The 12,883-nt window shown below is 38.9% G+C and overlaps 1 protein-coding gene across 4 annotated transcripts; it reads left to right on the top strand.

Annotated features, from left to right (window-relative positions):
* The first annotated feature begins 7,139 nt into the window (after nt 1-7,139).
* On the top strand, nt 7,140-11,157 carry LOC133915979 (vacuolar cation/proton exchanger 2-like). 4 transcript variants are annotated; one of them, XM_062359424.1, is made up of 11 exons: nt 7,140-7,689; nt 7,942-8,012; nt 8,116-8,144; nt 8,242-8,438; nt 8,526-8,738; nt 9,313-9,438; nt 9,615-9,731; nt 9,821-9,874; nt 10,017-10,133; nt 10,260-10,349; nt 10,739-11,157. In XM_062359424.1, the coding sequence occupies exons 1-10, from the start codon at nt 7,411-7,413 to the stop codon at nt 10,308-10,310; spliced, it is 1,254 nt and encodes a 417-aa protein (XP_062215408.1). In that variant the 5' UTR covers nt 7,140-7,410; the 3' UTR covers nt 10,311-10,349; nt 10,739-11,157. The 4 variants fall into 4 exon arrangements, with proteins under 4 accessions (XP_062215408.1, XP_062215409.1, XP_062215407.1 ...); XM_062359425.1 differs by having other exon boundaries at nt 10,736-11,157; XM_062359423.1 differs by having other exon boundaries at nt 10,256-10,349; nt 10,739-11,155.
* The last annotated feature ends 1,726 nt before the right edge of the window (nt 11,158-12,883 follow it).

The following is a 12,883-nucleotide window of genomic DNA, read 5'->3' as shown; positions in this document are numbered from 1 at the left end:
AGCAAAAAAAAACATAGCATTGAAAAGGCAAATGCCAATTAAAAAAAATAATGGCAAAGATAACTCTCAAGTTTGTCAGTGTTGTAGATGTACGAATCACCATACAAACAGATGCTGGATATCCAGGCATTTGGTGGATTTATATCTCAACTCTATTGGGAAAGCTAGGCAAGTTCGTGGGGACAACTTTGAGGCTCACTTCAATGAACAACCAGATGACCATATGGTCACGAGATCTTCTCAAGATGTTACTCAGAACAATTGAGATCCAGTTCATCAGAAGGAGGATGACCTCATCAATGTGGAAGATATGATTGTAGAATTTATATTCCAAGACATGTTCGGAGATCTCTCTTAATCTCTGAATCATTTTGGTTGTCATTAGCCAAATATTGTTTTATTAAATATTGTATATTGTATTATTTGTAACCAGATATATACTGACATTTATTCAATAGTATCAGCACTATTCTATATTTGAGTTAAATTCCTACTGAAATTTTCTCCTTTATATATATAGAAATATTTACGGGAAACAAATAGATGGAGGAAGAATAAATTTGTTTAGTGGATAGTTGTACCACTAATACAATCTTATGGGAGAAAAAATATTTCCATACATTACATAAGAAACATGAAAATGTTATGACCATCGCTGGCCATGACGCGTTGATTGTGAGTTCAAGTCGAGCCACAATAAGACTCCCTATATGTACAAAATTAGTAATTGAGGATGCACTCTTGTATCTGGATTCAATTAGTACCTTACTCAGTTATAAAGACATCCATCTAAATGATTTCCATGTTGAAACTCAAACTGAGAATGTTGAAGAATTTCTATTTCTCACCAAATCTAACGAATTTAACAAGCAGGTACTTGAGAAATTTCCCTCATTATCATCTGGATTGTACTATACGTACATCACACCTGTAACATATGTTGCGTTTAAAATAATTTTTCAAAATCTTGATAAATTCAAGACTTAGCATAATCGCCTTGGTCATCCGGTATTGGGACGATGAGAAAAATTATACACAATTCTATTGGTCACAACATAAATATTGCAAGATTCCCATATTCAAAAGATTTTGTGTGCACTGGCTATACCACGGGAAGTTAATTTTTAGGCCTTCTTACCTTAAAATTAAACATGAATAAATTAATTTCCTTGAACACATTAAATGAGATATATGTGGTCCAATTCGACCATTATTTGGGCCTTTCAGGTACTTCATGGTGCTTGTTAATGCATCTACTCACTGGTCCCATATGTGTCTCTTATCCACATGGAACCGCGTGTTTGCAAAATTAATTATCAAATTATGAACTAATCATCCTGAACAAAGGATAAAGTCCAATGGAATGGATAATGCCATTGAATTCTCTTCGCAAGCATTAATGATGGTTGCATGGCTCTAGGTATCAAACCAAAGCATTTAGTACCTTATGTTTATACTCAAAATGGTCTTGCTTAATCTCTTATCAAGAGAATCAAATGGACTGCTCAACCACTTTTACAAAATTGTAGATTGCCAATATCTCGTTGGGGTCATGCAGTCTTACATGTCGCAAAATTGATTCAAATCAGACTAACTGCATATCATGCAACACCTCCGTTGCAAATAGTACATGGAAATCAACCAAGTATTTCCTAACTATGAATTTTCGGTTGTGTTGTGCATGTACCGATTCCACCACCTCAGCGTGCTTCAATGGCCCCCCTATAGAAGATTGGGTGTATATGTGGTGTATAATTCTTTGTCAATTATTAAATACCTTTAGCCTCAAACAGGGGACTTATTCACAGCCCAGTACGCTGATTGCATCTTTGATGAAGATAATTTTTTGGCATTAGGGGGAGATTTGCATCATAATGAATGCCGAGAAATTGATTGGAATACCACTATCTTTCAATCCCTAGATCCACGTATTATAGAATCTGAATAAGAAGTTTAGAGAATCATAAATTTGCAACACCTTACAAATAACCTGTCAGATACATTTATTGACCAAAAGGTGTCACAAAGTCTCATATCCATGCGATGCATGCACCAGAAAGAGTGGAAGTACCTCATAAAGTCACTCATCTCCCAAATCTAAATAAAATGGAGAGAAATATGGTTGAAAATAATGCTTCTCAAAAGCATGCAGCCACGGAAGCAAAGAATATATCTTCTATGTCAGTAAATGAAAATCAATCTCTTGTTTGGACCCAACACAAATGTACGCGCTAATCTTAGTGCTTGGACATCAGAACAATCTAGCTCTATGGTGATGGGAAATCCTGAGTTGTTAGAAGGAGTAAATGAAATTTCCACAAACTATATTGATTTAGGAGAATCTTATAACTGAAAAGCTATAGTTGTCGACATATATTTCTTCTCAAATATTACAAAAAAACATCGAGGTAGATCTAGAACCTAAGACCGTGGCAGAGTGCCTCAAGCACTCAAACTGGATCAAATGGAAGGAGGCTATTGAGGCAGAATTGATCTCACTTGCTAAAAGAGGGGTATTTACGTCAGTAATACCTACTACTCAAAATGTTGTCCTATTGGATCGAAATGGGTTTTCCTTCGAAAAAGAAATGAAAACAATGAATTGGTGAGATACAAAGTGAGGCTTGCAGCACAAGGGTTCACGTAGAGATCCGGTATCAATTATGATAAAACTTATTTTCCTATTATGAGTGGAATAACATTCCGATACTTAATCTTATTGGCGATACAAAAGGATTTGTCCATGCAGTTAATGGATGTGGTGACCACATACTTATATGAGTTACTTGATTCGGACATATATATGAAAGTCCTTGAAGGACATAAAATTCTGAATCCAAAGGCAAATCGTAACATGTTTTGTGTAAAGTTACAAAAGTCACTCTATGGCTTGAAATAGTCAGGAAAAATATGGTACAACCAATTGAGTGAGTTCCTTCTTTAAAAGGATTACTCAAATAATGATGATTGTCCATGTGTGTTCATTAAAAAAAATCCTTTACTAGATTATGTATCATCTCAGTATATGTTGACTGCCTCAACATTATTAGAACCACACAAGATATAAAGGAAGCTAGGAATAAACTAAAAACGGAGTTTGAGATGAAGGATTTGGGTAAGATCAAATTATGCTTAGGTTTACAACTTGAGCATCTCCCATTAGGGATATTAATTCACCAATCTACATACACTGAAAAAATATTACAAAAGTTTAACATGGATAAATCATATCCATCGAAAACCCCTATGGTCATTCATTCAATCGCTTGATATGGTGAAAGATCCATTCTGACTTAGGGAAGAAGTGAAGAATTACTGGGATATGATGACCCATATCTAAGTATCATAGAAGTATTAATGTATCTTGTAAATTGCACAAGACTTGATATTCCATCTACAATCAATCTATTGGCTACACATAGTGCTGCTCCAACTATAAGGCATTTGGTTGGTGCAAAACAGGTCCTTAAATATCTTAATGGTACTAGAAATCTTGGTTTGTTCTATCAGAAAAAATCAAGATATGACCATGATAGGATATACTAGCTATGGCTATCTATATGATCCTTCTAATGTCATGTCACAAACTGGATTTGTTTTCCTATATAGTGGCATTGCTTTCTAGTGGAAATCATCAAAGCAAACTCTTGTTGCTACTTGCACCAATCATCCTAAAATAGTAGCTCTATATGAAGCATCATGTGAATGTTATGCCTTCATAGAATGATAAACCATATTCAAGGATCATGTTGGATTGGTTCATCAGAATCTACCACCATTATCTATGAAGATAATGATGCTTGTATTGCTTAAATACAAACATATTATATAAAGAGTAATATTACAAAGCATATTGCTTCCAAATTATTTTCCCCACATAAGCTACAAAAGAGTAGAGAAATAAATATCTTGTAAACGAAGTCATATGAAAATCTAGCAAGTTTATTTACTAAGGCCTCTTTAGATAGGCTGTGGTTTTAGAGCTTCTGAGAAAGAAGCTTTGCCTAAGGAAGCAACTATAACTGTTGAATTTTAGTTATTGGCTCTTACAATAAACTTTTAGCTTCTCAGCACATCAAAAGCTAGAAAAACTCTTCTCAACCTGCTTCTCAGACTCAGTTCATTTTATCCACGGCCGCTTTCTCAGTCAGCCAAAAGCCAAAAAAATCAAGACCAAAAGCCAGCCCTTTGGATAGCTTCTGGCTTTTTTCTGGGAAAAGCTAGAAAAAAGCCTATCCAAATGGAGCCTAAGTCATTGCCCACTTCGATATTTTAGAAATATATTCGTGGAATTAGTATGCGAAGACTTCGAGAATTGTATATTTCACGAGGAGTCAATCCCTAATTATAACATGTTTATGATCATCAGATCATATATATTGCATTATTGTTCCATTTATGAATTTTACTCTCAAGTTTTCTAATTTTTAATGAGGCAATACTATATCATTTTCTCCAAAGTTTTTTCCCCACCAGGTTTTCAAAGAGTTTTTCAACAGCATATTATAATTATAATTCTTATCCTATTTATCTGAAGTGTTGCAGTTGATTGATCCAGAGCCAAAACCGCCTACCCATTGAGAAGGGATACCTCCCCTAACACGCACCTCTTGTCCTTATATATATAACTCATTATTCTGCACTATCTATTGTGATCAATCTGAGTTCAACAGCCCCAACCCATGCATGATCGTGAGGGGCATGGCTCTGGAGATACTACACTCCCTGTGACGGGGCATGCTGGCCAAGGGATACAATTAGGATTAAAACTTCACTGAAATTTCATAAATTTTGAAAGAGAACGAAACAACTAATTTTGGATTTTTTTTACTGACATGTAAGACCCACCAAGCAAATGAAGAAAAATGACCAAAATTTTGGTGACATATCGCGAATTTCAGTCTTTTCACGAGTGAAAAAAAATCAAAACGAAATTAAAATCCTGGATACAGTAGCAGAGGAAGTGATGCAACGTTGTTATGCCATGTGGTGGAAATAAAAACGAAATTGAAATCCTGGATACAGTAGCTGCAGCGCGGCCACATGGAGCTACGTACCACTTGCTCCTAAGCTCATCTCTGAAGTATTATTGTATTGTTTGTACTGACAAAATAAAAGGAGTATACAAGTTGAAGAGGCCATATAAATCACTTGCGTGTTTTCTACTTTTTTAGTGTAGCCACTTGCGTGTTATTTGTACGGTCAAATGCAGCAACGCCACATACGACATGACTGCAAGCCCTGGATACATGCACGTTTACGTCGTACTCGTTTTTCGGATAAAATATGATAAAAAAGACAAAAAAAAAATGTATTCATCAATTTTAGACATCTCAATATTTATTTATAAATTTTTCAGTATTTAACATAGTCATTTAATTATGGAAAAAATAATGGTGCTTTTATATATGCACATAATTTTAATATCTAGACAACAGTAATACGAACCTAACTAAAGTTGTTTCATTTTTTTTAGTTTGAGATATTTTCCAATGTATTTTAGATTATTTCAACCAATTTATTAATATAACTATTATTACTTTCGTTATTTTCTAGAATTTCACAAAAAATTATGTATACGTACACATATGTATACATATATATACATATACTCATATGCATATGAATCCATATATATGTACATACACATACGTGTGACCTATATAAACAGCAGCTACAGTAACTTGATTCTAGAATTGCTCTGAATCTTGGCCTTTTAATATATGCAGTAGATTACATGTTACGGTACTTATCATCGTTAGTCAGTTAGCATCGTCAGATAGATTTTAGTTCAGTTTTTATTTCCCTTCCACTACCTTTTCCCATGTCATCGTCAATAATGTGCACGAGTGTGGCATGCCCATGTGCCCTGTACCGTAGGCCCGCTATGGTAGACAAATGGGCTCGTGCTAAATGGGTTGAAACAAGACCTGTTACTTTAGACATGGTATGGCAGTAGTGCCTAGGCCGACATGGCATGGTCCAACGGGCCATGTTTGGCTAACGCCTCGGTATGGTGGACTCGCTCGACATGGCACGACATGATTAGCCTTGGCTCGACACTGTATCACCCAACATTCCATCATCTTGGCCTCTCTTTCACTCTTTGTCTCTCATCCCTTTCAGCCTCTCTCTCCCAGATTTCCAGCAGACAACAACCACGTTGTGCCCCTCCCATAAAACCGTCATTACTCCACTATTGTGTCATTGTCAATCTGATATGTCTGCTCTGACAATTTAGATCAACTCTGTTCGCTCTGATGATCTAGATCAGTGTGACATTCATCTCTCCTTTCCCTAACTGTTGTCAGGCATAAAGCTGCTGCTGCCGCCACAGTTAGAGCCCGATGGTACTTGCGGGTGCTCCTCCCTCTATCCCCTTTCTCCTCTAATTTGCAAGTGTTGGAGCTAGTTGAGAATGCAACATCGTCTTCGTCAGTGACGACGACGTCCATTGCAATTGTGGACCTTGCATGCCTGACGGGCTTCCTCCCGCCCAATAGGCCGATCATGTCGTTGGTCGGCATGGCACGACACTATCTGCAATGGACCATACCTAGGCCACGATCTAGCATCGTGGGTCGACACGGCACAACACAACATGTCGATCGTGTCTTAATAGGTCGTGTCTAGACTGGGCTGTAAAATTTCTCAAACTATATAACCGCCGATTTATATGAAACTTGGTAATTTTTATTGGAAATCACTGTTTATAAAATTCTTAGAAAGTGGGATCATTGGAGCACTGGAGCGACACAGTAATCTTGTCATCTCGATCGACTGGAGAAAGATACTTTTAGGGCAATATCTAAGAGTAACTGCCTTTGACCTTTCGCTTTTTGTGACTGGGTGGGCGGTTTAGTGGAACGCCACCATACTGATCAGGAAATCAGATCTACTAATCATCTCTCCAGCTAATTCAGCTAACCCACCACATACCCACGCCACGACACCAAGATCAGGTACGCGCGCGGGTACGGAGCGAATCGCCATGAGCCGGCCACCCACGAAGCTGACATGCGGGCCCCGAAGAGATCCGGGCCCACCCGCCGGTGTACGGCCGGGCCCACCCGAAGCACCCAGGCAGCTTCGTGCTCGTGCCGTGCCGTGCCGTGCCGTGCCGTTTCAGGCGCGTCGCGCATTTCTTCGCCTCCTCCTCGCTCGCCGAGCGCCAGCGTGAGCCAAAGATTCGATCACCAATTCGGATGCTCGCCTCCAAATCCTAATCAAATCGAGCTCCTCCTCCTCCGCATTTCGCCGGGTGCTCGAATCGAGCCTGATCCTTGACCCACTGCGCTTGCGCGGGAGGTGGGATTCCTTCGTTCTTGGGAAGGAGGGGGAGTGGAGGGAGCCTGCGCTCTGCATTGCGCGGATCCAGGCGCGATTCTTGATTCGGGCTGCGGCTCGCAGATGATGGGGGCGGAGAAGGCAGGGCTGGGGTTCCAGGCGGAGGGGGAAGAGCTGGCGCCGGCTGCGGGGGCGGGCTCGCCGGCGCCCGCGAGGAAGATGCAGTCGCTTGACTTCGAGCACATCGGCTCGCTGGCGGCGGTGGCGGAGTCGCTCTCGCCCGGGAGCAAGTGGCGGAGGGCGCTCACCAGCGTGCGCGTCGTCATCTTCCAGGCCAAGATCAACGTGCTCCTCCCATTCGGCCCGCTCGCCGTCATGCTCCACTACCTCACCGGCAAACACGTAAGAACCCCGCGCTTCATTCCCAAGTCTTGCATTTTTTTCTCTAATGCGGTACTAACTTAATTAGTTTGTAGTTTTTTCCCATAGCTGTATGATTTACCGCCGTACATTTTATATTTTCGGCAGCCAATTCTAATCTTTAATGTCAAGTTTCCTTTTTTTACTTACCAATTATGATTTATCAAATGTAGTTGCAGTACTGATAAGTTGACGCCTTCCTTTTTCTGTTTGCTTCCATCAAATGCTTCACAGCAAGGATGGGTTTTCCTTTTCAGCTTAATCGGCATAACACCGTTGGCCGAGAGATTGGGGTATGCAACCGAGTAAGTGCCACCAAGATGATGACTTTAATTTCCCGATATTTATTCCTGAGATCTTCTGAGCTAGTTTTTACACGCACTAATGGTGTTGCTTCGTCTTGCGCAGGCAACTTGCTTGCTACACTGGCCCGACAAGTACGTTCTTTGATTCCATATTAGACTTTCTTTCAAATGCAAATATTGGCTTCAGCATCTGACTAGTAAAGATTCGGCCTTTTTTTCCTAACTGCAGTTGGGGGACTCCTGAATGCTACATTTGGAAACGCAACGGAAATGATTATCTCTATATATGCCCTGAAAAATGGGATGATTCGTGTCGTCCAGCAGTCACTACTAGGCTCTATATTGTCAAATATGCTGCTGGTTCTTGGGTGTGCTTTCTTTGCTGGTGGTCTTGTCCATTCTGATAGGGACCAGGTCTTCAATAAGGTAGTTTTATGAAAGGTGTTAGTTTTTTGTAAATATCCTATCATAACATGATTTTTTATTCATGTCGTCTTGCATTTATCATTGCAGGCATCAGCTGTTGTAAACTCGGGGCTATTACTGATGGCTGTCTTAGGTCTAATGTTCCCTGCAGTGCTTCACTTCACACATTCAGAAGCACATTATGGAAAATCTGAATTAGCTCTTTCAAGGTTTAGTAGCTGCATCATGCTTGTGGCCTATGCTAGCTATCTATTTTTTCAACTAAAGACCCATCGCAGTGTGTACAGCCCAATCGGTGAAGTAAGTAGCTCAACACTAATTTATGCAAACCTTAAATATATAACATCCATTAACTCTGCAAAGATACCCAGGATCACTTATATGTAACCCAGTCATTATATTCATTCACGTAGAAATCTGGAATTCTGAATCAGTTAATGTAAGGCTATCAAGCAGGGCAGGGGATAAATGTAATGTAGTTACCAATGTTTATTGTACTTTTAAATTTGTAATTCTCCATTGCTACGTCCTATGAGTTTTCTTCTTAATGCAATGACATACAGCTTTCCTGCGTGCTCGAGAGAAAAATGTTCTTCTTTGAGTGTCTATAAAGGAGATCAAGATATTTAGTTGCCCCTGACCTTTACGTATGTCTTTTGTTTCCACCATGTTTTCAAACAGTCTGGGGCTCTGTGCACTTCCATTTGCATAATACAATAATTGGATATTTTTCAGATAAAACATCTTCTAAGGCACTGTATCACAATCACTTGACAAGAGATAATATCCAATAGATTATTTCTTGTATTGCATAATATATTTGAATCATGTGCACACTTCCTTCAACACTCTTAGCTTGAACTTTCCGCAACAGGAAGAGGAAGCCATTGAGAATGAGGGGGATGAAAAGGAGATTACACAAGGGGAAGCCATCTGCTGGCTTTTTGTATTGACTATTTGGATTTCAATACTCTCTGGGTACCTGGTAGATGCCATACAGGTACTGAAGACCTTGTTGACAATTAAATTCCTTTGTAATTGATTTCGTTCTTTGTCCCTGTCCACTGGCACCCTCTGTCAATGATATTTATAAAATGAGGAACTGATGACACTGCATGGTATCTCAATATGCAACCTCTCTTTCTTGAACCACGCTTCTTTAATATGCTGTAACAGGGTGCATCTGAATCACTAAGCTTGCCAGTAGCCTTTATTAGTGTTATTCTGCTTCCTATCGTGGGGAACGCTGCTGAACATGCAAGCGCCATTATGTTTGCCATGAAAAATAAATTGGTAAGCATCGCTGCTTTCTTTTCCCTTTTGGCAACTTAATAATGTTTTTCTCTTCTAATTTTCTTAGTCTCATTTTCACATAACAACAGGACATTACGTTGGGAGTTGCAATAGGGTCATCAACACAGATCTCCATGTTTGTGGTAAGAAAATTTACATAACAAAATGCAACTATCCTGCTGTAGTTTTGCAAATTTTTTGTCATTAACCAAACCGTTTTAAAATCAGTGTGTATCATCATTATGTTAAATGATTGCAACCAACATTTTTTTACATGACTTCCAGATTCCATTCTGTGTGGTAATTGGCTGGATGATGGGGCAACAAATGGACTTGAATTTTCAGCTGTTTGAGACAGCGACTCTCTTTATAACAGTTCTGGTGGTTGCATTTATGCTACAGGTCTGCTTACAGAACAAACCTGCATCCTTTGTGTTTTCTATTGTATATAAAGTTTCTACCGTTCACTGTTTTGCAGGCCATTTGTAACTGACTTTCCATTTTGTTATATATTTTTTTCCCAGGAAGGCACGTCAAACTACTTTAAAGGCCTTATGCTCATCTTATGCTACCTTATAGTTGCTGCGAGCTTCTTTGTGCACGTTGATCCTGATGCAAGTAAGTATCTTTATTCATTGTTTTGTTTAGATGCAAGAGCATAGAAAATTGGGTCGAAATTTCATGGATTGCTGAAATTGCAATGACTTAGCCAGTGGGGTATGACATTTTTTTTTTTTTTTTTGCCATCCCAATTGCTACAATTCCTTGTTAGGAAAAACATTACTATGGTCGTCAATTACCCCAGTCATAGTTTATATGAGCGATGGGAGGTTGTTGTTGGTGGCTCTGATGTTTTTTTATGCACTCATGTAACACAAATGCAGAGAAACCTGTGATCGAAAATGGGCAGATACTGTCGAAAAGAACAGGCTTAATTTCAAGATGTCTTATCTGTAAATTATTTACTTTGCATTCCCAAATATCTCCTAATTGTTGGTCTGAAGCAGGTGACAACTAAGTAAATCTACAACAACATATCTGTGAACTGACCCAGGAAGGGTACGATCGAGAGCTAGCAAATAGCACCATTTGCAATAGAGCATCTGCCAGATTCCTGAATTTTGACACAATTTGTCGGCAGAAACTCGCACTGAGAATCCGACTTCCGGCTCGAATTTGCAAGGAGCTGATGCAGCTTTTTTAATATAGCAATAGCATCGCCCTTTGAGGAACTGTAACTTTATGTGATAGTGTACGAAAATTAACACTGTATTTGTTGGACCTACATTTGTGGCAATTTTGATGATGGTGTTGTATTAATGCCAAAGGACAAATTGAAAAAAGAAAGGATCTACGACTCGCACTTGAAGGGACGGTGAAATTTATGTCTCATGCAATGAAATTTCTAAGGCACTGGTTCAGCAACATGTTCTATCACTGCAGGCAATTCTTTCTCCAGACAATTTTTTTATATATATGAGTACGTGGGAATCATATTGTTTCCTATGGGATCCTTGTGGAACTTTCTCGTTACAAGTAGGCCATGGCTTTTTTGCCCATTCGCTAGGAGCTTGTGGTTAGATCATTTGGGCTTGTTTGGTTGGAAGAGTCATTCTGAATTAGATTAGTTTGACATCTGTTTAGTTCGTAGCCACAATTATGGTATTTATTTTTAAGCTAATTGGATTCGACATGCCATTGACTGAGAATAGTGTGTCAAGCTTATCTTAGGATAGCTAAAGTGTGTCACCGATTATGACTTCCTAACCATAGGTGGGTTATTAGGAAATAAATTGTGGCAATCTCTAGTAACCTTAGTATATGAACCAACATGCCCTATTCTGAAGAAACTTACATGTTATGTTTAGATATGCCTACAGCTGTGCTTATATTATTGGTAATAATCCCTTGGCAAAAAGAAAGAGTGATTATCCGGCCCCCAATCTAGAGGAATCCGATACAGTCATGATTTTCTAAAGAGGAAATAACCCAATTCGTGTTGGATTGTCAATTTTTTTTTTAATTTTTTATTTTTTAAATAAAAAATTGCAAATATATATATATATCCGTTTTCAAATTTTGCAATTCTATACTCTTATCGTCCGTTAGAAGGGTGACATAACAAGAGGTGTTAGCGGCCTTAGATTGGGTGGCCATGGTGGCATCCACGTCGAATGCCACCCACCTTTTGTCCGTTGAAAGGCGACATGTTGATTGCTTTTCTTATTTAAGGGGCACGTGGGTTCTCGCACCGATCACAGTGCTCATTTTAATCTCTAGTAAACTGATTGAGAGTGAGAGGAGATGAGAGGGGAGGGGAGGAAGAGAAAAGCAACGAAGCCCTGTCTGAATCTATCTATGGTAAAGGTAAATATTTTAATTCTGGTATTTTTTTTTACAAACCAGTTAGATTAGCTATCATATCCAGTTTTGGGTATAGGTTAGATACTAAATCTAAGATTTAGCGATATTCGACTTAGGTTTTTTAGAGATAGTTGTAACTGTTTGACATAGGTATTTTAGGGATAGTTTTAATGTTATTATATCTAGGTTTTTATAGCAACATTAGATGTTTGTTTTATTATGTCCTATTATTGTAGATCTAGCATATATAGTTGTTGTAATCCAAAATAAATAGTATAGTTTTTTATCGATCATGAGCAGATATGTTGGATAAATGGAATTTTAATATTTTTATGGAGAAGGGGACATTGTTCATGGTCCGCAAGGGGTAGATTTGTTAGGGTTTGACTCAATGGATAAGGGTATAGCTAGACCAATGAAAAATACTTTTGTGACATTATACGATTGGTTAATGTGGGGTTTCATAATAGATCCCGAGCAACAAGAGCTGATCGTTAGTGTTGTAATGAACCATGAAGTGAAGGTGTTTACTGGCATATCTTTCATATAACTGATACCTTAGTTTGGAGGAGGTACCTGGAGTGGACAGGGGAGGTACCTAGAGTGGACAACTGAGAGAGCTTGACCACCTATGTTGCTTGTGCAATGGAGATACAAGGAGAGAGTTGGGGAGTTGCAGGCTACATGTAATGTGGAGGAGAATATCAAAATGGTGGTATATGAGGTGGAAGAGCCATATGTTAGGCAGTCATCGACCGATCCGATGGAACCAACGGGTGAGGCAGACG

The sequence above is a fragment of the Phragmites australis genome, chromosome 4 (assembly GCF_958298935.1).
Source record: "Phragmites australis chromosome 4, lpPhrAust1.1, whole genome shotgun sequence".
Classification (NCBI taxonomy): Eukaryota; Viridiplantae; Streptophyta; class Magnoliopsida; order Poales; family Poaceae; genus Phragmites; species Phragmites australis.
The sequence above is the reverse complement of the archived record's forward strand: the minus strand, read 5'-3'. Positions and strand labels throughout refer to the sequence as shown.